This window comes from Phaethon aethereus, assembly GCF_964289735.1.
Source record: "Phaethon aethereus genome assembly, chromosome: 1".
Lineage (NCBI taxonomy): Eukaryota > Metazoa > Chordata > Aves > Phaethontiformes > Phaethontidae > Phaethon > Phaethon aethereus.
In genome coordinates this window covers 156,483,142-156,508,745 of record NC_138575.1, presented here as the reverse complement: position 1 = coordinate 156,508,745, position 25,604 = coordinate 156,483,142, and the positions used below count along the sequence as shown (strand labels likewise).

General features: G+C 40.0%; 1 protein-coding gene across 1 annotated transcript in view; it reads left to right on the top strand.

Annotated features, from left to right (window-relative positions):
- Nucleotides 1-301: 301 nt before the first annotated feature.
- Nucleotides 302-25,604, top strand: part of MYO16 (myosin XVI) — a gene marked incomplete at both ends in the record, with an annotated part of 338,331 nt that continues 313,028 nt past the window's right edge. Inside the window, 2 exon segments of the mRNA XM_082013934.1 lie at nt 302-329; nt 24,027-24,290. Of these exon segments, the coding sequence (XP_081870060.1) occupies nt 302-329; nt 24,027-24,290 (292 nt within the window).

Below are 25,604 nucleotides of genomic sequence, written 5' to 3'. Positions count from 1 at the left end.
ATTAAATCTTTCTATTCCTGGGGATGTGGGATTAGGAGCGGTGTCAATCAATTGTGCTACAATAGCACGTGCAGTAGTCATGGTTCAAGACGTACAGAGGTTTATCGTAACTCCAGCAGTCGGGTGAAGATGACTTGGAAACCTCTGCAAGATCCTGGAACAGGAACTACATTAAATAATGTATTCTGAGGTATACTGGATACCTGAGGAAGGGCTCTAAATAATGCATTTTCTGGGCATGACAGTTGTAGCAGAAGAGAATGCTGAAACCTGTAGCAAGACTACAGCCTGAGATGAAAGAATGTCTCATTACCATTTTATCAAATGCTGTAAGTAACAAAATGGTTATTTTGATTTTAAAACTGTCTTTTTATTTTATGAGGTGTGTCTTTTCAATGCATATGCAAAAAGTGGAAGGCAGATGTTGCATGATGTCAACGTGATAGTCGGGAAGGGGAGTTGTTACTTTGCATGTGAATATGCAGGCAGAGCATAGGGTTTCTTTTTCTCCTCTGTTCAGAGGCAACTTCATTGTGTGTGTGATAAAGCTCTCATTATGAAGTTCATACTGATCAGCTTTTATAACTTTTGTTTAAATTAATCACTGAAGAAAATAATATCCAAAAAGAAGAAACATGTCTGTCATAGCACTATGTTAAAGATGTCTTTAAGGACAACCTTGGACATGGCTTTTACACTTTAGAAGGGTAATACAAATGAGAATAACTTCACAATTATGAGCACATCTCATCATCTGTTGTAGATGAAATGTTTGTATCCCCTGCTTATCAGAATATTTAGCTATTTCTTGTGACAGACTTAGAAAATAATAATGAACTTTTAACCTTGAATACATGCAAGCTGTCTTCTTAAAGACTGAAATTAGGATCTGTGCTAAATGTATTGATTCAATGCAGAGCTTTTTTTTTTTGGGGGGGTCTCCCTATTGCTGCTTGTCTTCCTAGCTGAACATTTTTTGAGCTTTTTGGGTTTGTCTTTTAAAGCACCCGGGGTCTGAGTGGAAATTGCTGGTTTTACATCAGATAAATGAATTATTGTTTAGATGCTTGCTTTGACAGCCAGCAGTAGTTAGTTAGCACGGGTATTTTTTACTGCAGGACTTGGAAAACTTCAGCCTTCTAGTGATTATCTCGCTGTTTTTACATGACAGATAGCAGATTGCTGTAAAAGGTTTTATCTCCATATTGTGGTCTCTGATGACTTAAGTGTACCAAGGACATTTCTGAAACTATTTTTAAAATACTGTGTTACAGTTAAGAAACGAGTAATATGGTTCTTTGATGTTTTAATATGAAATTAAGGTGCCCTGGAAGTATTTCAGTAATTCAAGGAAAAATTATTTATGAGGGTTTCCTCTTGTCTGAATTCAATGGGACTTGTGTATGGAACTGCTTTTAATACTGGTGGGAGTTACAAGCCTAAACTCCCTGTTCATGCAGAGAAGCACAGATTAGTTTTACTGCATAGTTCTAAAGGTGTATTCTAAGAATAAGTCTTTGAGCTTGTCATGAGATTTGATAAATGCAAATGAGGAATTTGCAGCATAATAAGTACTTTGAAGATGTCAGAAAAGTCTTGTTTGGTCTTTATTCACTTTGGAATTACTTTCTTAAAGTGAGACTGCAGCCAATGTATATGAGCGTGTGTGTGTTCAATAACATATTAAATATCTAACTCTACAATGAAACTGTAGGTTCCTTAATTGGAAAGAGATAAGGATGAACGTGAGGTTTTCTCTTTAAAAGGAAGCAAATGACCACTACTTGGGATGTTCATTGCATTGGTTAGAGGGCAGGGATGAAGGGCTACAACACAGCAGAGGGAAAGGTGAATGTACAGCATTAATTTTGACAATATTATTTGTTTCCTCATTTACAAATCTGCGATTTTGTAATTAGTGATTTCTCACTAAATCGGGGTATTTTACCACATAGCACTTTTCCTCCCAAATAGTGTGCCTTAGAAGACAATGGGTGCTGGTTGGAGCCTGCCAGAAGGGCTTTTTACTGCCTGTGCTTCCCCACACCGAATTGGCAAAAGTGCTTCCATCTCCACCTGTAATTAGTGAAGGAGAAACACCTCCTCTGTCATCCTCCCCTGAGCGTTACCGTTTGACTTAACATGCCAATAGTGTTGCTGGTGTTTGTGTTTGGGAGGCAGCTGGGATCAAATATGGGCCAGGGCTGTGTGCAGGGTGGCAGCACCAGTGATGTTCTGAGATCTGCTGAGAGCAGCTGAACCTCTTCACATGTGACTCTTCACACTCCACTTTGTGCTTTTAATCCATTTCACCGATGATTTCTGTATCAGAAGGAAAATACATTGAACAAGAGGAAGTGTGTTTGCAGAGCACTGTCCCTTGGTCTACTTTGGGGAGAGGGGAACTATCTAAAAGATATAAATTAATGGCACTTTAAAGTTAGTATTTTATGAATGGTAGACTTATGTGCCTGGCTTTTGCATGTGTTTGCATTTTGGTTTTTTAATCTCTGCAGAGATTAAGTGTGGAGATCTGAGCTAAGAAGGGCTGTAGCTGTTCTCCTATGGTATTAGTACAAATTTACTAATATTCTTTTATTTTTTCAGTGCACCTCACCCTCTAGGAGGCTGTGAAAATGACATTACTGTCACCATATTGTCATAGGATCTTTCATTTGGATATTTCCATAGGTTGGAAAGATCCAAACCTGGGAGGTCTCCACCTCCTGCTCTAAGCAGATTGTCTGGGGCCATGGCCATTGAGGTCTTTCATCCCAGTAATACTCTGGAATAAGGCCTGCTGCAGCCATCATGTTGTTTTCAGCTGGCACCTGCAGCATTTAAAACACAAGCTGTACGCGTGTCTGCCTTTTTGAGCAGCTCATGCTGTCACTACTAGTGCCCATCTCCTTTTTGCAGCCAAGCATCGCTGCTGCAGAGAGCCGTCCCTGCTTGTGCTAGTAGCTTCTCCTTGGCAATCAGCTAGCGTAAGCTATTTAGAAGAGAGAACAGTGGTACGTAGGAGAGTACCACATGTTATCTGCCAGCTGCTGGGTACCATTTTACCTCGATGATTTGTGTGACAGGCTGTACAAATGAATGCAGTTTTGCAAATTAGGCAACACCTTGCTGCTGTCTTCTCTCCCTTGTATATCTAGTTATGACATGAGTGTCATCATTTACTTGTTATGGCTGTGCGCTGGGCTTCCTCTGAGGCATCTGCAAAGGTAACTAGGAAAAGTTTAGTCAGGAGGCTTAAATTCATTACTCAAGAGTTTGATTTCTGCTGGAAATGCTGTAGAGGGGCATAAATGCAAACAGAATTAAAACCTTACTAAGGAGTTATAGTCACGCTAGCTGAAAGTCTGAGCCAAGTGAATTTATCCGAATATTAGGATCATCACATCTGAACATCACAGTCTACTTCCGTTCCTTCTGGATTATCTCTGTTTCTGATTTCTTTATCTCTTTTGTAAGAATTATGAAGCACTGAATTGTGCTTTGTTACAGACCAATGCTTACAGACATCTGGGATGGAAATACTAATTAGATGTTTATCGGTGAATTTAATTCAGGATTTGAAACAAGGCATAAAAGAAATATAATAATTGTCTCCAACATCTAGCCCTTTTATTGCCTTCAGCATCTGAATACATGGCAAGGATTGTCCATGAAGAAAATTAGAGTGGAAGATGCACTGATAGATTTGGCCGTTGGATTTTTCTATATCCTCTTCAGCTATCTTTATCTACTGATTTATTCCTTCTTTTTGCAGCCTCTTAATCAGTGTTTTAAAACTTCATATACTACAGGTATCTTTCCTTACATTAAAAAAAAATCAGTCATGAGTTCAGTCTGCGATACCAGAGACCTTGAAATCATCTTGAAAGGCCGAAGCCAGCTGTAACGTACTTACAGATGTCATCTTGAGTATTTTTCACATTAATTCACGGATTATTTGATAACAACATTACCATCATATTTATGAATGAAAGAAAAGTAAATTCTGTGGATTATTGTTATGATTTTCATTTTATTTATTTTTACCCCACTTTTCCATAGCTTGCTATTTCAATGCATTTTCTATTTCAATGAAATTACTAACCAGCAGAACTCTCAACATAGTTGGATGAGCATTTCACCCATTATGGTGTCTGCGGTGGTGTCTGTCCCCTTTTACCAGGGTTTTGGGACTGCATTAACATGTTCCAGGATAGTTCAGAGGAAAGAGGCATATCATTCTAAACACTTGTTTAGCACTTCAAATACATTCTGTGCGCTTTTCCGAACAGCTGTTCTTACATCACCCAGAGTCTTCTGAGGCTCCAGACATGCCACAGCGATAGCTCTACCTCAACCTTATGCAGCTTGGAAAGGGGTGGGGGAAGATGTGATATGATACATTAGTTTTAGTTTAGAGAGGATGAGGACTAGAACTTGATTCTCCCATGGATGAAGAGGCAATACTGTGGGTGAAACATGTGACACCTTTGTGTTAGCTTTCTTACCGTGAGACAGCCTGTGAAAATTTCATCTCTGTTTCAATGAAGTGAGTTGCTATAGCTTAGACTGAATAAGAAGAGGAGCCTGAAAAGAAAAATTGGAGACTCCTAATTGGTCTGCGATATGGGAACTCTTTGTCTCTGTGGTGGCATGTGCAGGACATGTGATGATCCAAGTGACACATAGGTGGTCTGTCACACTGGATGGTTAGTGACATGAGAGAACTAGCAAAATTTCAGAGTGTTTTCTCCTTCCCCTGAACAAGATTTCTTCTATTCCAGTGTTGGGCAGGAGGTGATGTTCATTTATTTAGCCCATTTTATGGTGTCCCAGAGAATTCTGATGTCCTATTGGACAGGTCCTCTGCCACCAATGAGGAGCTCAAGGCACAAAAAAGTAAGAATTATACAAGTGGTAGGAAGGAGAACTGTAAACACTGTCACAGGTTGCCCAGGGAGGTGGTAGATGCCCCATCCTTGGAAACATTCCAGGTCAGGTTGGCCAGGGCTCTGAGCAACCTGATCGAGTTGAAGATGTCCCTGCTCACTGCAGGGAGGTTGGGCTAAATGACTTTTAAAAGTCCCTTCCAACTCAAAATATTCTGTGACTGTATGATTCTATGAAATAGAAGCAGGATGTCTGTACCAGTCCTTATTCAACAGCCATCCCTTTAGTTTAGGTCGATATTTCATGATGGTGTCAGCTAACTCTCATGTCATGGTTTATTTCTGCGATAAGAACTAATTACATTATGGCTGCAGGGAAAACTTCCTTTTCCTTGTGCATACTTATGACACTGCGACCTATGCTATAAGGTGAAGATTATTACTGAAATGAGATGCCTAAGACCATGACCAAGAGACCCTGCCTGCTGAAAATGAGGCTGGGAGGAAGAGGCAGGAGTCATCTTCCCCGGAGATCCAGAAAGAGCAGGAGGAACAGCTATGTGTGATGAGCCACTGCTTGGGAGTTTTTAGATCCCATGAAGATGTATAAAGCAATTCTGGGGGAATAAAGAGATTTTGATGAAAGGTATTTGTTTGAGAAGTTTATACCATAAAATACAGAAAAGGAATGCTAATACAACACAGAGTATTTCTTATTCAATTTTGATATACAATGCATATTTTTTGGAAAATAGTGAGTATGATAATTTAGATGTCATGAAGGATATCTGAAAGATTAGCTAAAATCGCTTTTTAACTCTGTAGTCAAGAACAAATGTTTTTTATCTTACAAACCTTGATACAAGCAGAACCACAGCTAGAACATTTTTACTTCTGTTAAATTCTTTGTGTCTCTGTCTCTCTTACTGAAATCACAGGATAGCTGCAAGCCAACAGGAAAAAAAAGGAAATTATTTACAACTTGTGAATGTTAGTACTTCTGTACCAGTTTATGATACTAAATTTATCTATTTATTCTCCAGTTCCCGGGTTCATGTGACAATGACAGAAACTCAACATTATTTTTTTAATTTGAACTAATTTTCTACCTTACCTAAATATCAAAGAGTTAGAAATCATGACATTGGATGCCAGGTAGAAAGAACCTTTAATTTAATATCTGTATTTACACTTAGGAAGTGATATTTAGAAAAATATATTTTGGGATGGCAGTAGCCCAATTATCTTTGCATTTTTGCAATACTGGTTATCTAATAATTTATCAAGTGTGCCTCCAAGTAAATAAAACTTACGTAACAGTAACAACTGACAACAACTTTCCTAGCACTAACAGCCGCTTAGAATAGCATTTGGAAATTATATTAAGATGAAGATTTATATTAAATGGTATTTGGAAAAATACATTTTTAAACAACAGCAAGAGAAGCAATATTAACTTGGAAAATAGAAGGCTACAAGATTTCCAACTTTGTATTCAACTAAAAGCGGGCAAACAGAGCAAGGCACATCAGCCAGGCCGTGGAGCGGTAGTTTGCACAGCAGTTTGCGCATAAGGGCGCACAGGGAAGGCGTAGCAGCCCCACCAGCTCAAGAGGTGAGTTCAGTTGGTGGTCACCACCCTCTCAGGAGGAGCTTAGCTATGGTAGCACCTGGCGGAAAGCCACATTCTCTGTACTTCCCAGAATGGATGTGGCAATCCAGAGAGAGCTCCCACAGAAACATGGAGCCATCCAGGCCTTGGGCTGCAGAGAGTGCCAGAGCCTCTCACTGGTAAGCGATGGCAGCAGCGAGAACAGCTGTGTGAGGTGTGACCAGGTGGACCATCTGCTCAGCCTGGTGGCAGAGCTACAAGAGGAAGTAGAAAGGTTAAGAGGTTGACTTGAGGAACCATACTCTGCCCTCCCCGAGACAGAAGCTGGATCAGACACCAGAAAAAATGCAAGACCAAGGGGATCCTGTATCCTCCTCCTGCCAGGCTGAAGACAGTAACTTAAAGGGAAGGAGTGAATAGAGGCATGTCCGTGCTCAGGGTGGTAGGTGAATGCCCTCCTTGCCCACCTTGTCTCCCCAGGTGCCTCTATACAACAGACTTGAGACTCTGGACGTGGAAGGACACTCCATGGATGAAGTGGATGACAGTCCAGCTATACCAGAGGTGTTGCTAAGGTCAGAAAGGCCTAACCCCCTGTATCATGACCACCCCCACAAGGAAGAAAAGATGGGTTATAGTTGTTGATGGCTCCCTTCTGAGGGGAACCAAAGGTCCAATATGCCGGACAGTCCCTTCTTGTAGAGAAGTCTGCTGCCTCCCTGGGGCCTGGGTTGCGAACATCACTAGGAAACTTCGTGGCCTCATGTGGCCCTTGGACTATTACCCACTACTGTTCTTCCATGTGGGTGGAGATGAAGCTGCAACTCATAGTCCAGGGAGATCAATAGACACTTCAGAGCCTTGGGACGATTGGTAAGTGAACCTGGCGCACGGGTTATTTTTTCCTCCCTCCTTCCAGTTGCAAGCAGTGACATAGGAAGAAACAGACAGTCCCAGTCTATTAATGTATGGCTCCGTGACTGCTGCCACCGCCACAATTTTGGGTTTTAATACTGGAACGGCCTACACAGCACCTGGCTTGCTGGCATCAGATGGGATTAACCTTCTCAAAGGGGGAAGAGGGTCTTTGCTTACAAGCTAGTGGGGCTTACTGACAGGGCTTTAAATTAGACTCGAAGCGGGAGGGGGATATCAGACTCACCCACAACAAGCTGTGGCGTATTGATGACACACCAAGGTTAGAGGGACGGGGTGCTAGCAAGGCCCCTCAGCCTGTTGCACCAGAGAAAGACCACAGAGGAACTAAAGGAGGTTCCCCTAAGAGGGTGACACAGCTGACAGCCCAGCTGAAGTGCCTCTACACCAATGCACACAGCATGGGCAGCACATAGGAGGAGCTGGAAGCCACCGTGCTGCTAGAAAGAGATGACCTGGTAGCCATTACTGAAACTTTGTGGGACGAATCTCACAAGTGGAGTGTAGCTATCGATGGCTACAGGCTGTTCAGAAGGGACAGGCGAGGAAGGGAGCATAGAGGCGTTGCCCTCTACGTCAAGAAATGGATGGAGTGCAAAGAGCTGTCTCTGAGGAAGAGCCACAAGCAGGTTGAAAGCTTATGGGTAAGAATCAGGGACTGAGGCAACAAAGGGAATCTTGTGGTTCATGTCTACTACAGGCCACCCAACCAAGGGGAGTCTATTGACAAAGGCTTCTCACTCCAGCTCCAAAAGGTATGATGCTCTCAGGATCTCATCCTGCTAGGGGACTTCAACCACCCTGATATCTGCTGGAAAAGTAGGAGAGCAAGCTGTAGGCAATCCAGGAGACTCCTGGAGTGCATGGAGGATAAATTCCTGTGCCAGGTAATAGACAGCCCTACCAGAGGGGATGTCATACTGGACATATGGGTCACCAACACATGTGAGCTAATTGGTGATGTTAAGATTGGAGGCAGCCTGGGCTGCAGTGGTCATACACTGGTGGAGTCCACAGTCCTGAGGGACAAGGGGCAAGCAAAAAATAAAGTTAGGACCTTGAATTTTAGGAAAGCAAACTTCCAGCTCTTCAGGGATTTTGTCAATAGGATCCCCTGGGAAACTGCCCTCAGGGACAAGGGAGCAGAACAGAGCTGGCAGATCTTTAAGGACGCTTTCCGTAGAGCACAAGAGCTCTTGATCCCCAGGTGTGAGAAACCAGGAAAGGAAGGCAAGAGGCCGGCATGGCTGAGTGGACAAACGTGGTGGGCAAACTCAAGGGCAAGAAGGAAATGCACAGGCAGTGGAAGCAGGGACGGGTATCCTGGGAAGAGTACAGGGACACTGCCTAGTTGTGTAGGGATGAGGTCAGGAGGGCCGAGGCGTGGCTGGAACTGAACTTGGCAAGGGATGCAAAGAATAATAAGAAGGGCTTCTACAGGTATGCCAGCCAGAAAAGGAAGGTCACAGAAAGTGTACCCCCCTTGATGAGCAAGACTGGCAGACTGGCAACAACGGATGAGGAGAAGGCTGAGGTACTGAACGATTCCTTTGCCTCAGTCTTCACTGGCAGTGTCTCTTCCCACACCTCTTGAGGGGATGGACTGCAAGATGGGGACTGGAGGAGCAAAGTCTCTCCCACTATAAGAAGATGAAGCTTGAGACCACCTGAGGAACCTGAACGTGCACAAGTCTATGGGACGTGATGAGATGCATCCCAGAATCTTAAGGGAATTGGCTGATGTAGTTGCCAAGCCACTCTCCATGATACTTGAAAAGTCCTGGCAGTCAGGTGAAGTTCCTGGAGACTGGAAAGAGGGTAACATTGCATCCATTTTTTTAAAAGATAGCAAGGAAGACCCTGGGAACTACAGATCCATCAACGTCATCTTTGTGCCTGGGAAGATCATGGAGCAGATGCTCCTAGAAGCTATGCTAAGGCACATAGAGGACAGGGAGGTGATTCGAGACAGTCAGCATGGCTTCACCAAGGCAATGTCCTGCCTGACCAACCTAGTCTCTAACCAACTCCTTCTATGATGGAGTGACCACATCAGTGGACAAGAGAAGAGCTACTGATATCGTCTATCTGGAGTTCTGTAAGGCCTTTGACATGATTCCCCACAACATCCTTCTCTCTAAATTGGAGAGACAAGGATTTGATGGGTGGACTGTTTGGTGGATGAGGAGTTGGTTGGATGAGGAGCTGGTTGGATGATCGTACCCAGATGGTAGTGGTCAACGGCTCAATGTCCAGCTGGAGATCAGTGATGAGTGGTGTCCTTCAGGGGTCTGTATTGGGACCAGTACTCTTTAATATCTTCATCAATGACAGAGGGTGGGATTGAGCACACCCTCAGCAAGTTTGCAGATGACACCAAGCTGAGTGGTGAGGTTGACATGCCTGAGGGACAGGATGCCATCCAGAGGGACCTGGATAAGCTCCAGGAATGAGCCCATGTGAACCTCATGAAGATCAACAAGGCCGAGTGCGGGGTCCTTCACCTGGGTTGGGACAACCCCCAGTATCAATACAGGCTGGGGGATGAAGAGATTGAGAGCAGCCCTGCCGAGAAGGACTTGGGGGTGCTGGTGGATGAAAAGCTGGACATGAGCCAGCGATGTGCACTCGCAGCCCAGAAGGCCAATCAGATCCTGATCTGCATCCAAAGAAGCGCAGCCAGCAGGTTGAGGGAGCATATTCTGCCCCTCTACTCCTCTCTGGTGAGACCCCACCTGGAGTCCTGCGTCCAGCTCTGGAGCCCTCAGCACACGAAATACATGGACCTGTTGGAGCAGGTCCAAAGGACGGCCACCAAAATGATCAGAGGGATGGCACACCTCTCCTCATAGGACACCTGTTCTCATAGGACAGGCGGAGAGAATTGGGGTTGTTCAGCCTGGAGAGGAGAAGGCTTTTGCTGCTTCTTGCAGCTTTTCAGTGCTTAAAGGTGGCATCTAAGGAAGATGGGGACAAACATTTTATCAGGGCCTGTAGCGATAGGACAAGGGGTAATGGTTTTAAAATAAAAAAGGGAAGATTTGGACTAGATGTAACGAAGAAATTTTTCACAGTGAGGGTGGTGAACTACTGGCACATGTTGCCCAGAGAGGTGGTAGATTCCCCTCCCTGGAAACATTCCAGGTCAGGTTGGATGGGGCTCTGAGCAACCTGACCTACTTGAAGATGTTCCTGCTCACTGCAGGGGGGGTTGGACTAAATGACCTTTAAAAGTCCCTTCCAACCCAAAGGTTCTATGATTCTGTTATTCTAAAATAGATTCTGTTTATAGTATTTTTTATGGAAATTACAGTCATACAAAAAATAACTTTTAAGTCATCATTTTGTTTCCCACTGTAAAAAGTCTGTCATGGAAGAGAAGCATCAGCATTTTCTGTGGAAAACTTTCCTGTGAACCTCTAAGAAATTATAAAGAAGTCTTCTATATTTTTGGTACTTGGAGTGATCTTTTCTTCTAATATAGTTATTCTTCTGACAGGAAAGAAATCTAGACACCCTGAAAATAAGGTTGAAGAAGATTGTAAAGGTCAAAGTATCATATTTTCTCACCTTATTGACACAGTATGCATGACGTTTCAGAATTCTGATATTACCTTTTTGAGAAGATTACTGCAAGAACAGAGAATAGCAAAAAACCTCCAAAACTCTCTGTTTCCATGTGTGAAATTATAGTGATATAGCCACTTTTCCTCGCAAAGTTTGAAAATTTTGAGGCTAAGCAACATATTTTCACTCCTGAAGTACTTTCTTGCTCCAAATAATCACAATTCCTTTTCTTTCTCATTTCAGAGAAATTAATACACTGCATTGTGGTAAATTTTGCATAGTTGGTATGCTGTAAAACCAAAGAGAAAATATTTGTAGATAATGAAACCAACAACTGCATCAAAATTGCAGCAGTATAAGCAAAGTTATTTTAAAACACTAAAATTTTAAGTTGAAGTAATTCTAACTTGTTCTTAAACAAATGGAAATCAATTAAGTCAACAGAAGTTTGGCTGGATTGGGAACAAGTAAGGAGTTGTCCTAATGCATATTTTTTAACAGATCATAAAGAAGCACCACCAGTTTTTTAAAAAATACTGTTTGATTGTTTATTAAAAGGTATATTTTCCATTTGTTTGCTTTCAAGCAACTGCCTTCAGTGCAAAAACCAGCAAAATAAGACCTGCTAAAAGAAATCTTCAAGTTCTAGTATTTTGACTACGGGCCATACCCTCAGGTAACAGATGACATGGGTCAATCTGTTGTAACCTGCAGAAACACAAGTGCCCATAGTATCACCAAATCTGTTTTCCTTGACAGCGCCATTCTTGTACACTGAAAGACAACTGCCCCTGACAAGTTCCCCCCATCTGTAAGGTGATTCAGAGAGCTGGGATGTAGTCCATTTTAATCGCTTTTTGGGCAGTAAGAATGGGGACTGGCAAGGAGTGTGGACAGGAGGGCACAGCATGGAAGTGGAAGAGCATTTGGTCATTTATTACTAGGTTTTTACCCAGCTAGATCTAGTACAGACATTCCTGTAGACTTTCCACTTAGAAGTGTCCCTTATTCTCTTTTGATTTTAAAACAGGAAATGTTATTCTTGGGAAGAATGAAAATGTGGAGTTTGATATATTTGGCTGTAAATCCTATTATGAATGTCTTTCTATACTGTATGACTTTTCATAAGAGATCTAAGTGATATTCAAAGCATGTAGACAGGCAATGATCTGGGCCATACCACCTCAGGCTGGTGGAGTCCTGCTGTGGTCCCATTTGGTACAAATCCTGTTATGAAGTATGACATATAAAATATATATGGGACCTTGTAAAGACATCTACAGAATATGGAACGATTTATTAAGGTTGTATTTTGAAAGCTAATCGATGGCTTTAAAATGTGATCTTTTTACTATATAAGAAATCAAAGCTTTCTCCTGTAAAATTTTGTAAATGTTGACATCTAAGCTGAGGAGAAAGAAAGAGGGAGGCAGGCATGTAGAAATTTCCCCCTTTTTCAGTCTTTGTGGAAAGAGTGGTATTGTTGTCTTTAGGTAGTTTGTTGCAGGATGCTCTAAGAAAATATGTGAAAACAATGTATCCCTTACTCATGACTCAGTTTTTGTGAAACGGGAGAAATTTTATATTCAAATTGCAGATGAAATGAATACCTTGCTTCTCAGGTGCTTTATTTCAGACACAATTATTTGATTTTTGTTAACTGCAGTACTAATAATGTTAGTTACAGAAGTGGTATGTGTAAATCATATAGACAGCTGTGAAAAGGAAAGCTCTTAAGGCAATCTAAATGACACACATAATTCCTCCTAATCACAAATTAATATATAGAGTTATTGTGTCCGAGAGACAATTTTTCTGTCTTGTGAGCAGTAATGTTGGAGCTGCAATAATAATTTTTGTTTGATTTCTACTTCAGTTTCTTCAACAACTTTGAAACATTTTTTTATGTTTGTCTAGTTATTTTCTCAGTGAAGGAACAGTGAAGGAAATTAGTAGACTAGGAGTCCATCAATTGACACTATGCTTTTTTTCAGTTTATCAGATGAGATGAAGCTGTTCAGTTTCTTCTTCTTCTTCCTTTTCTTTTTCTTCTTCTTCTTCCTCTTCCTCAGGCAACTGACCAATCGGATTTCCCCTTTTTAACTTAACCCAGAAGTAATATTGCTATGCAAATCCATGAGCAAGTGTGATAGTGATTCTCTGCACTCCTTCTTCTTATATGTGCCCATACAGCTGCACTATAGTATTATGTGACCATGGGTATAAGCTAGATGGTAGATGTGGAAGACTGTTGTAAACTCTGCTGTCAGGACAGCTGCTCAGCCTGCTTTCATCTTCACTTGCCCATGAAGATCCATCTCAGACTAGCAACCATCCTTGCTATTCTAACCACAGCCCAGGCTTACCTAGGACATACCCAATAACTATCCCCGGAGTGCAAGAGAGAGAAGACTCTCAGATACCAACAATGTAGCTCTACGTACCAGAAATTCTCCCGGGTTGCTTCTTCACTGAAGAATTGTCTTTACAGAACTTTGCAAGGCCACCTGAAGGTTCCAGAGCTGAGTAAGTGAGCTGCCGTCAGTGCCAGAAACATTGGTCTGCTCTGCCCTCGTTGGTGGTTTTGTGGCTATCCACCCAGTATACCAAACAAGGAATCCTGTGGTCTTACCTGTAATTTCATGCATGTGTATTATTTTTATCTTGGTACTCTGCCTAAATTTACACTATACTAAATTCATTTTATTGTTCCAAATTTGCTTCCTTTTTATGTTATATAACCTTTCTTTTTTCCTTTCACCCTTCAAATTTCTGTTAACTTGTCTCTTCTTAGTCACTGCTGAGCTAAACTATGCATATTTAATCCTTTTCATCTTTCCTCATAAATCACTCCCTCAGGGTTCAGAACCATTTGTGGTAGATTCTTTTGAACTGCTCCAATTTGACTGTCTAGGATTTAATGCAATATTCCAGATAAGTTGCCTTTCTGCAGAAAGGAGGAACGCCTGTTTCCAATCCTTTTGCAATTTGAAAACTGAGAAGGCAGTCCCTTGACGTACACTGAACAGTGACCAAAGGCCTACATATTAGCTCTGCTGCAGAATTTTTGTTAGCTCCACTGTACTGTTAACTAGTTTTCCATCTGCTTTTACTTTAAAGTAATCTGTAAATTATTAGATTGCGTGTAGAACCACAGTCCACTTGGCACAGGATCCCCTTTCCTGTGTACTTGCCAGTCCTTATGGTTAGGTCTATGAACCACTGTTTCCTTTTTGGCTTTTGACTATCCGTGATGTATGATACTGAATATCCTCTTTGTCTTGATCCACATATACCTTTTTTTTTTTTTTTTTTACTAAATTTCCTGCATGCAGGCTTTTGCAAATTTTGATTTATGTGTTTCTCTCCCATGTTTTCTGTAATTCTGATATGATGTATGCCTCTTGATCCCTGGCACATTTGCAGCCTAAATAGTGATACCTGAGAATGTCTGTGATAAAAGAACTGCCCCAGGTTTTGAAACTATCTGATTTTTTTTGTTTCTTTGTTCAGACATTAATTAACAGTAAAACAGTTGACTGTTTCGGCTGCCATTCAACTTTAACAGTACCTTTGAGGTATAGAAACTGTAATTTTTTACTTCTTCTCACTGTACACCTATGTGTTAATTCACCCTTCAAAGTTGCAGATTTACAAGTATCAGCAACAGTCTTAGTGTTTTTCATCACTTATTGTGATCTGAGTGTCCTTGGTCTGTGTAACAAGCCTTTTATATTATACTGTGATGGCAGGAAGAATATTCCAGTGCATCTGTTCCCGGATGCATGTCCTCCCTTCCTCTCTGTCCTATATCTGAAAGTGTGGACTAGAGAAGAATGTATTATTACATGTCCATTTACTGCACTGTAAAGGAAATTATTCACAGCTTAGTTGAAACTTCATAATTTTTGCATTGCAGACAAATAAAGACAAGTCTGTGCAAGGACTAAAAGGAGATATTTTTTCTAGAGGACTTCTCATTTCTTCCTTCTTATCCTTTTTTATTGTCATTTGGCAAACCTGGATCTTCTTTGCTCTCATTGTGCTTTCTGATTTGGAGCTTCCTGAGTCTTACTTGCTGTTGGTGTGATTTATAGTAATATAGATTATTAAAATACGACCCAACATGCTGATGTTATTTTCTCAAAGGCTTTACGAGTGACAAGTCTTATTATGTGCTTTGTATTAGTCTAACAAATATACATTGCTAGCTTCTGGAAATCCCAAATAATGAGTGACATAAATTCATAGATCCCAAAGTGAACAAAAGGTGATAAGGGTTAGCTCAAACAGCCAATTTAGTTTTTCTTCTAACTTGTCTATATATAGATATGTCTTAAAAGATTCGTTAGTGTAGTCAGTTTGAATCAGATGACTCTTGCTTTCTGATTACTTTAAACTCTCTCTTCAGATCCTGAAATGGGGACTTAAAATATTTCTTTAAAAATTTAAAATTACCTGCTTTCAGAATAATATTGTGATTATTTGGGAAACATAAGCATATTTTGCTTTGATTTTCCTAAGAAAACAAGGTCTGTGTGATTGTTACTTGTGTGTTTGTGCACCTTTTAGTTTTTCTTCCATCATAATGTCCAAACCTGTTACCCAGTTTCAAGAAAATGTTTCAAACACAGGTTAACCATGATACAATTTCTTCAAACAAGTGATCAGCATTTGGTACTACATTGCCTAGGAATGTTGTACAACTATTTCATTATGGTTAGAAATGATAATGTTGCTTTTCTACTACATGGGTATCAGGGTTAGTTTAATAACCATTGAATCTCTTGTCACAGAAGAAACCAAGTAGTCACAAATATGTTACAAGGAAATTTAAGCCTATTGCATATGCATTGCCATGCAGAATTGGCCTTTGCACCACTTACTTTGTTGCAAGCAGAAAGATAAGGTGGCTAGAAAAGGAAAAAAGAAAAGTGTCAAAGGGTCTGTCTACACTTCATAAAAAAGAGGTAAAGGCATTGGACCGCCGATGGTCTACAGGGTTGTTATTTAGCTCTCTGTCCCATTTTTGAACACTTTCAAGCAGCCCTCGCTATAGCAAAGTCTACGGGTGGTATCTAGAGATGTCTCTCAATAATCAAGGCAGGTGAAACTTCCCCAGATTATGTGCTCTGCTCCCCGTCCAATCTTCCATCTATTTCAAAGGGCTTTGTAGCCTCAAATACTGTTCCCTGCCTACATATATTCTCCTACCACTTACTAGAATGTATGCAAACACTTTTGTTTTCCTGTTGTAAAATTCCTTTCTGCTATATTGTAGTGCAGTCTCCACTTTAGACACTGAAATTTAGAAGCCACAAAAAAAGCTAATTATGTCTTACAGCACAAGAGCACAGCAGGATTATCACAGAAGAATCAGGGCCATGTGCTATGTGGTCTAGATATGTTTCATTTGTTCTGCGTGAACCTTCACCATGTGAACATGAGACAGTACATAACACTTAACTGGCGAGCCAGAGATTGGTTCCTGCCCTTCTTTTATGTACTAGAATAGAGGTAACCAAAACCAATTTTTTTTTTTTTTTCTTTTTGGTAAGGGGATACTGGATCGTGAATTTCATGGACTAATTGCTCAAAAGCCTTCCTCAAAGTCCAGAAGAGCATCAGATAGTGTTTCAGCCTATTGTCTGGACAGTCATTATTTGGAGATGCTACAATACATCCCTGAACCCAGCTTGAGACAGATTTTTCATCTCCTAAAAGGTCAATTATCTGGAAAATTATATTAGAAGAGGTGAATGGGTTAATGTGTTTTCCTCATCTCTGAGAGTATGCAGCCTTTTCAGTTGGAAACTCCAGTGCTCCAGAGCAGACAATGGTGTTCAGTTTGTTTTACAAAATGTTCTGATGTTTACAGGGGGAGTACTTGAGGTGTGCAGTGGTTTGTGGGAATCCAGACTGCACCTTTGTATCATCCTCCAAGGGAGTATAGAAGGATGACAGCATTAGAGAGGATATAGAAGCAGCAGCTTTACCAAAAGGAACTGTATGAGCTCGAGCAGATCATGTTTGTTCATCTTGCTTGCATTCATGTAGTTTCTGGATGTGATCCACAGATGAGGACTGCTGATCTGGGATATACACAGTTCCTCTCAGACCATTCAGACCTGTAAGTTCCCAGTGCTTCAACACAGGCAAAAGAAAATAACAATGATATTTTTTCCTAAAAAATGGGAAGAAACTCTTACGTACGTATTTGAAGCCTGTGTTTTATTACACTGAAGGCCAATGCATGGGCAGGCAGTTTGGTTGCATTTATTGAATAGACTGGCACACAGTTAATGACTTTTACCTATAACATAAAATATCCAGATATTGTAGACTGCTAGATGACATAAATCACAAATGACAATGCAGAGCCCTCTGTTATATTTGATTCATTATTATTCAGGCTCTCTTCTATCATGATGAAGGCAAGTTCCCAAACTGACTGATTCTTTGATTTAAATATATGATAAATTTTTAGAGAATGCTGCTGTAACTTCACTGAATTGCTGATAGATAGATAATAAAATCTATTACAAAGCCTGTAGAGTTGATTAATAGCGGCCGATAAGTAACTTTTCCTTGGTATCAAGCTGGAAATTGATTGTAGTTCCTGCTTACTAGTCTAGTCACATCAAAAGGCTCTTGAAGAGCAGCATACAGGAGTAGGGTTTTATAAGAAGATGGTTGCTTGAATGTGCTCAGGATTGCTCTTCAGCAAAGACAGAGTTGGGTGTTAAGCAGAAAACGAGGAAGCTTTGTGTATCGTGTCATTTAAGAGCCCTAACTTTGTTAATTATACCCAAAAGAAGCCCTATGGAGCCAAGAACAGGAGAAGCTCCTTTACTGCAATGTAATTTATTCTCAGAAGACTTGGCATTAATTGAATTCTTTACATTCTTTACAAGGCAAATAGTTTACATTTATACTGCTCCCTCATGATTATCTGCTTGTGGGTTGGGGAGGGAAAGCAAGAAAAAAAGAAAAGGAATAAGCCCATCACTACAGTGAGCAGAGCACTGCTGACCTGATGAAAATGCTTTAGCTGTTAAAATCAGGCTGAGTGGTTACAAGCACAGTGCTTCAGTTACAGCTTAATAAACATAATGGAGAGGCTGTTCAAATGGTAAGTAATTTTCCCTGCGCTGAATAAAGGATTTTCAAACCCAAGTATTTTGATACTGACCTTAACATTGCAATTTGAGATGGATTTAAACTAATCATCTAGCCCCTTCTGTGGGTAAGAAGTATTTCTTTTTGAAACGTGAAGATCAGTAGATGATACATAATAACTTTTGATTTCTGAAGAGGGCACTGCTAAAAAATGCATTGCTCTGTGGTCCAGACACCATCACTTCAGTTAGGCTATTGTATCTGTATCACTGATTTCATATGGAATTCGGTTCAGCTGCATAAATACTAATAAATTATTATTTCTAATTCAATATAATAAATTTAAATAATATGCATTGTTGGTAACAGAAAATAATCATGTATAGTAAAGTCATTGTGTGTAACAGCAAAGTGCATTACTGAAAGGGTCAGTGCTCTAGTTTCTGGTCTGATTTGTGTTATCAAACATAGGGTGTAAATTAATGCAGTTTTTTTAACTGAGTGAAGCTGCAGTGATTTACACCATCTGTGTATCTGTGTCTGTGAGTGCCAAAGCTCTTGCTACTCACTGCATGCTTTTCCCACATATCTTCGTTAGTACTGTGAATATGCTTAGCTAGCCAGCTTTAAGAGTGTCATCTAATAATACAGTATTTAGAAGAAATTGGCTTTTATTTGTAGTTATTTAATGAATGCTCATTTATTTAACAGTTTACTGAAGTTGTTGAGATTTTCAAATATTTTCTCTTTCTGAAATTCAGGACAAATTCAGGTATCTAAATTAGAATGTAGGTGTTTAACTGCATTTATGAAGAGGGGCTGATATAATATCTTTAAACAGAACAGACTGGGATTTGAGTTGAAGTGTCAGAGGACCCAAGCTAAACACAGAGTATGTTTCAGAGGGTTTGTTACCCTTTTTCCTTTAATGAAATCAAGATGCTTAAAGAATATTGTTTAGGTAGTAGCCTCAAGCAGCTACACTCTCAGAATCTCAGATTGACATTTTTCCAGGTCATTTAAGCCTTTTACATTTTATTTCTGTGCTGTAAAGACCATAGCCCTTCAAACACCCAGAAACTTAATTATTCATTGTTTAAATATCAGTGAAGCAGCTCAACCCTAGCAAGCATCCTTGAAACTTTTTTTTCTTTTCTGCTAGCTTTTCTGTTCTGGTCCTTGAAACTTTTTTTTCTTTTCTGTTAGTTACAGTGATAGTGACTTCCTTTGTCCCGTGCTAGTTAATAACCAATGTGATATAATAAAAGGTTCTCTGTTTTTGATATTTCAGTGTTTTATAAAGGTTTTTATATTATGTGCTTATACAGAAGATACATACCTTAAAACCAGATACATACCGACAATCATGTTTACTCCAGTCATTTTGGTCCAGGGCATCTCATTAAATAAATAATACCGTGGTAAGCTTTTTCAATGTTTTTATGGAGACACTGCTAATGAGTTATCCAGTGCAATATACCATGACAGTCACAGTGACCTTACCGAATCACTGTACATAACTGTAATTTGTCATACACTGAGGCAAGAACCACACGAAATAATCTTCAAATATGATATCTTATGTAATGAGATGTAAACTCTTATGCAAATTGATTCAGAAGGCAACCTTTCTCCCTACCCTACCCTTTCCTCATGTTACCACACTGCCTCCTGACTAGCATACTCAAAAACATCACTGGTTGAGATCATGTTTTCCATATAACTTCTGCAATTTGACTGGGTCCCATACAAGGTTCTTGTCCAAGTTCAATGTGACGATTTGTCCCTTTTTTCTCATATATGGGAGAGAAAAGGATGGACAAACCTGCTGCACATGTTACCCTTTAGGAGGCTCTAATAACTTTTCTTTTGAGCCTGGCTGTAGCCAAGTTGTCAGTCTCTGAATGGGAGCCAGCCCTGCACGCTGGCTGTAAATAAGAGGCAAACCACATAGTGGGCTGTATTAGGAGGAGTATGGCCAGCAGTCTGAGGGAAGTTATTGTCCGCTTCTATTTGGGGCTAGTGAAGCTGCACCTGCAAGTAGTGTGTAGACTTTGTCCCCCCAGTGTAAGATGGACACTGAGGAAGTGGAGTGAGGGCAGCAGAAAGCTACCAGGATAATTACAGAAATGACAAAGTTGATCTCTTCTCAGTAGTGACAATAGTAACAACAGGTAATGGCCATCAAAAAAATTCCAAGGCATTTTTGATAGAAGGCATTGCAGCACTGGAACAGGTTATGCAGAGAACTTGGAGGATGTATTGATGGAGGTTTTCAAGACTCTGCTGTTTAAGACATGATTATTTGATCTGATGTTGGTGATTAAGCCCCTGCTCAAAGTGGCACTAAGCCATCTCCAGAATTTCCTCAAGAAGCATGCCTATAACCATCCTGGGTTTGTGTCCAGTGCTCTCAGGGTCATAGCTGGGAAGCTCTGCCTCTTCCACCACAGTCAGAGATCTGCCTAGTTCTAAAACTGGGACTGAACGTTGCATGCCTTAACGAAGAACATCTGAAAGATTAATTCAGAGAGTTTGCCTTGTCTGCATCTATACTATGTTGTTTAATCCAGGTTTAACCTAATGAGGCTGCTGACCTGCAGCTATTATATCCACAGTAAGATACTGATCTTGTCTGAGATATATTAGGTTCCAGGTGTGCTGAGAGAAAAAATTCCATCTGCGACTCGTTACTTCTCAGCTGAGATTAGTGCCCAAATGGATTGAGAGTCCTCTTCTCAATCTGCCTGAATTGTTTTATCCAGCCACACAGTGGAAACTACTGTGAGGCCAGTTCTGGCAGTCAAGCACTCTTCTTCATGGGACAAATAGACAGGCACTCATGCCGGCTGAAAGTCATCCCAGTGGAGAGGCAGAGGGCACTAAGACAGCCACACCTTTCCTGAAACTGGAAGCTGGCTGTATGAGCTCACCTTTGCTCTGCTCTATGTGACCAAGACATTAAGCTAATTTGTTTGATTTCTCACCCTGGAGGAGCAGAACACTGTGATGGTAAAGATATCCTACAGCTTGCACCAGTCAGTTCTGATGTGGCAGCGAACACGACCTGTTCCTAAGAGCAGAGGCTGCACATAAGCTAAGCTGAGGAACAGCAAAGATACAGTTAAAGTCTGTTGTCAGCAAACACCACAGATTTACAGCAAAGACAGAACAACAGCAACAATTCTCACCCTCAGTTGAGTTTTCCAGATATAGACAGCAACTTCAGCCGTAGCCTGTTGGAGCCCAAGTGCATGGCTGCTCCATCTTCCCTGCATAAAAGAGAAGGAAGGAACAGAGCAGAGGTAAAATTCTTGTACAGCTGGATTCTTAGCTGCATTGTCAAATAAGGTTTAACAAACCAGTTTTCCCTCTGAGGCTGCGAGCCTGGCTGGCAGGCACTATACCCAGATTTAGAAGCGTTAGGGAATAAGCTGAGAGTTTTATACGCCAAAAATACTGTGTAGACTTAAGGCATGGGCACTGAAATATTTTATACAAAGCAGAACAATTCTAATAGGGAAGATGTGAAGTTTGCTCGTTTCCCAGTCCTATCATGAGAGAAAGGAGATGCAGTCACAAACTGCCTTGGGCTGAGGATGGTCTGAGTGCAGATCTCCTATTTGACTGAATGCTCTGAACACTGGGACTGAAGTGGGGAATGAAGTTACATCTTCTGCAGCATTACAGACCTACCCCTTCATTTCCCTGTCTTTTCCGACATATGCTCAGAAATGAAACATATCATTTAAGGTCAAATGGAAAATTTTGTTTTATATAGAAGGAGCTGTTGGCTTTTGACATGCAAAAAGACGGAGTTTGTGTTTTGGCTTAATACAAGCCAATACTTGTTTCCAATTTTTATTCTGACAACTCATTTTCTAGAAGGGCATGCTAAGAAAGGAACAAAAATTACAGAGAGGGAAAGGGTAGCCTATGTCAAAATAAGTTGACTGAACTTGACCTGTAGAATTGTGTCTGTCTGTGTCATGGAGTTTCTCAACAAGACACTCTAGGCACTTTTTGCATAAATGTATGCTCCTCAATTTTGGAAAGTCTGGTTTGAGACCTTGGGTTCCAATTCACAGTAGGTATATATAATATATAATAGAATATGGAATATAATATATTATATAACATATAATATATAACATATAATATATAATAATATAGCAAATAAGTATATAATATAATATAGTTTATAGAGTGATTGACATGCAGCCCTAGGGCTATCACTTTGATAGTATTTTATTATGGTGTTATGATACATAATAGTTTATAAAATACTATGCCTTTAAAGCAAAGCAAAACACTTCAAGAAAAGGATATAGAAATTACTGGTTTAGAGATGCAAAGTTAATGATTTAAAAAGAAAATCATTGTTTTTCAGTTCCTCAGTAGAGAATGTTGATAAGAAAGCCCCTTTATCCTTCTTTTTTAAAATGAAAATAAATAAATATTTGTGAAGCAGTTATGTGCTATGATGATGTGAGATTTACAAAAGCCTGTCAGGAAATTATTAATTATGCCTTCAAAGCAGGGTTTGAATGGTATTCAGTAGATTAGACATATGTCAAGCAACAAGGAGAAAACAAAGTGATCATTTAGTCAGCACTACTCAGCTAGTGCCCTGAATGAGGTAGGGGTCTTTTGATGATGTAATTACAGATTTAGCAAAATGGGTAGGCAAAAGCAGGCCTAATTAAAGTTGCACAGCAATGCTTAATTTTGGTATTTCTTAAATGCCCAAACTTACTTGAGTCTGCATCCCCTTCAAGAGCTCTTCTGTAAAACTAGGGAGAGAAAACCTCTCATCTGGGCTGCTGACAGTCCTTAGAAATTACAAATTTGGGCATCTAGCTTCCATATGAAGAAAATTTAAGTTTGTATATAAAGCAGAACATGATAATCAGAAATAATTGGGTGGTGTCCAGCCACTACATCAAATAGTCTTTCGGTAGGGTAGCGGGTACGTCATTGATTTGGAAGATGTGGATTCACATCCAAGGACTTAGGCAATAAAATTATCCGGTAGTCTCCTTTTGTAATGGAACTGTCCCCTGAAAAGCAACTAGCAGCAAGTAGTCTCTTACAGTCTTCACTCTCAGTGGGAAAGAGAACATAGTGGAAAAAAACATCACTGTTACTGCAATGTCAGTAAAAATACCATATTTAGTGGTAATAACAAGAGGAATCTGACTTAAGGGTAATGCTATGATTGTTAGGATTAACTGAATCAAACACATTTGTGGTCGGTTTCCACAAGAAGATCTCAGTATCTGACAGCTTCATTAGAAGATTCCATTTGGTTAGCTTTATACAGTGCAAAAAAAAAAAAAGTCACACATACACATAGTTAGGAATCTGAAATGACTTTGATGTTTTTAATAGATCACCTGAGTACCCACTGTATGCTAATGAACTCGTTAAAATTACGATATGATGATTTTTCCTCTCACTGAGTAACAGGAGCTTGCTAACCTAAAGCAAAATGAAAATGAATGAAAAGGAAGCACGGGCATCAGACTGGCATTTCTCCGCACAATAATCTCTTGTTTGTAAGCAAATGCGAGCCACTTGAATTATGTTGAAGTATTTAGATATTTTGTCCATCTCACATTTGTACTTTTAGACTTCTTTCTATTCACATTTGTTTGCATGAACTGAGTTACCTTTTAAAAAATTCATCAGTGTTCTAACAGAATTACTTATCTGTTGTTTCCAAAAAGTAAATGATAATGATATACACTCTCTATAGTCAGCATTGGTCCAGTAGCAGGAGCTCAAATGATAGACTTACGCATGACTAGAAAGGACAGCAAGAAAATTTGTGGATGTTTCAAGGCACATTTGAAAACACGCTGTTGCATGATCTGAATGTGTTTGTCTTTAATTTCTTACAGGCTGTTTCCAGCTATGTAATGTTTTTCGGTCTCATGAGATGGAAATTGAGCAGTGCTTGCTGGAGTCCCTCCCTCTCGGCCAGCGGCAGCGGCTGGTGAAGCGGATGCGCTGTGACCAAATAAAGGCATATTACGAAAGAGAAAAAGCTTTCCAGAAGCGGGAGGGCTACGTGAAAAAACTGAAACATGGAAAGAACCATCGAGTTCATTTTAATCTTGCTGATATGATACAGGATGCGATCATACGTCATGATGATAAAGAAGGTATTTAATAATGTTGAACTACTGTTTTCTTTTTGTATAGCTAAAAGTTTCAGAGGAAAAGCTTCCCTGTTCTGCTTACCTATCTTTAGGAAAAATACAATTTTACATGATAGTAATCATAAAGTGACTGTTGCATAGAATATACAGGCATGTATTGCATGCGACATATTACAGCTTGTTACTGCAATGAATAAGGCATGGAGAATAAACCTTCAGAAACCTAATGAATTTATTTTGAGGTTAATATATGTATAAACTAATATATTTCAAAACCAGTAAGGACTATGATCATCATTACATGTAACCTCTTGTATACCTGCATGAGCAATAGAATTTAACACAAGTTTGAAAATTCACTTCTCAATTTTAGCCAAAATCTGGAGTAATGAATGCTGCTATTAGTGACACTAACCTGGCTAGAGAAACAACACAGTGTTGACCCATAGTCACACCAGACAGTGGGTCATCTTTCTGGTTATAAAATGATGTTTATGTCCTTTTGAAATATGTAACCACATCTTAGGGCTTCTATTTTTAGTTTCTTGGCATTGTTTGAATCCCTGGTGCAGCTGATAGTAATCTGAGGAATTCTGTAATTTACTGTGCAGAAGGGAACCAAACCTTGCTGTCAGGATCTCTCAAGTTTTAGATGTCCCCAGGAATCCCCATACTGTTGTATGAGAGAGATATAAGAAAAGAACTGATGCAATGTTTTAGCAACCCTTTCCAAACAGATTTTATGGCAGCTTTTTGTAATCACATTACCACAAAACTACCTGAACAAGGGAGACTCTGAAACAGAGACACATCATGCAAATGAATTGGCAAGTTTCTCCTAATTTTTTTCAGTTTGATTAGGTATGAGTTTTTTTACTCACTCCTGAATCTTCATTTTAATGGACATTTGCTCTATCATTGCTTATCACTGAGGTATAGTCCTACACATGTAGATCTGTACAGGAAATGAATTAAAGAGTTCTTCTCTTCAAGTGACTGCCCAGGACATCATTTATAACTAAGTTACAAATAAAATTCATTCTACTCTCCTACTGTGTAAAGGTACAGGGATTATAAGTGAAGATCTTCCTCCATCTTCCCATAGCTCAGAACTTTCCCTAAAAACCAGCACAATACTAGATATGACGTTTAACATTCTGTAAAAGTCAGATACTTGAGGCTATTTTTGACATTTATGATGAAGAAATGTAGCTTGCTTACTGGAGTAGTGATGGGGCATCAACAATGTTTTGTGTTGCCCACACTTGTGGCCTTGAGCTGCACCTGAATCAGAACAGAAAGTTCAGCAACTGCTGA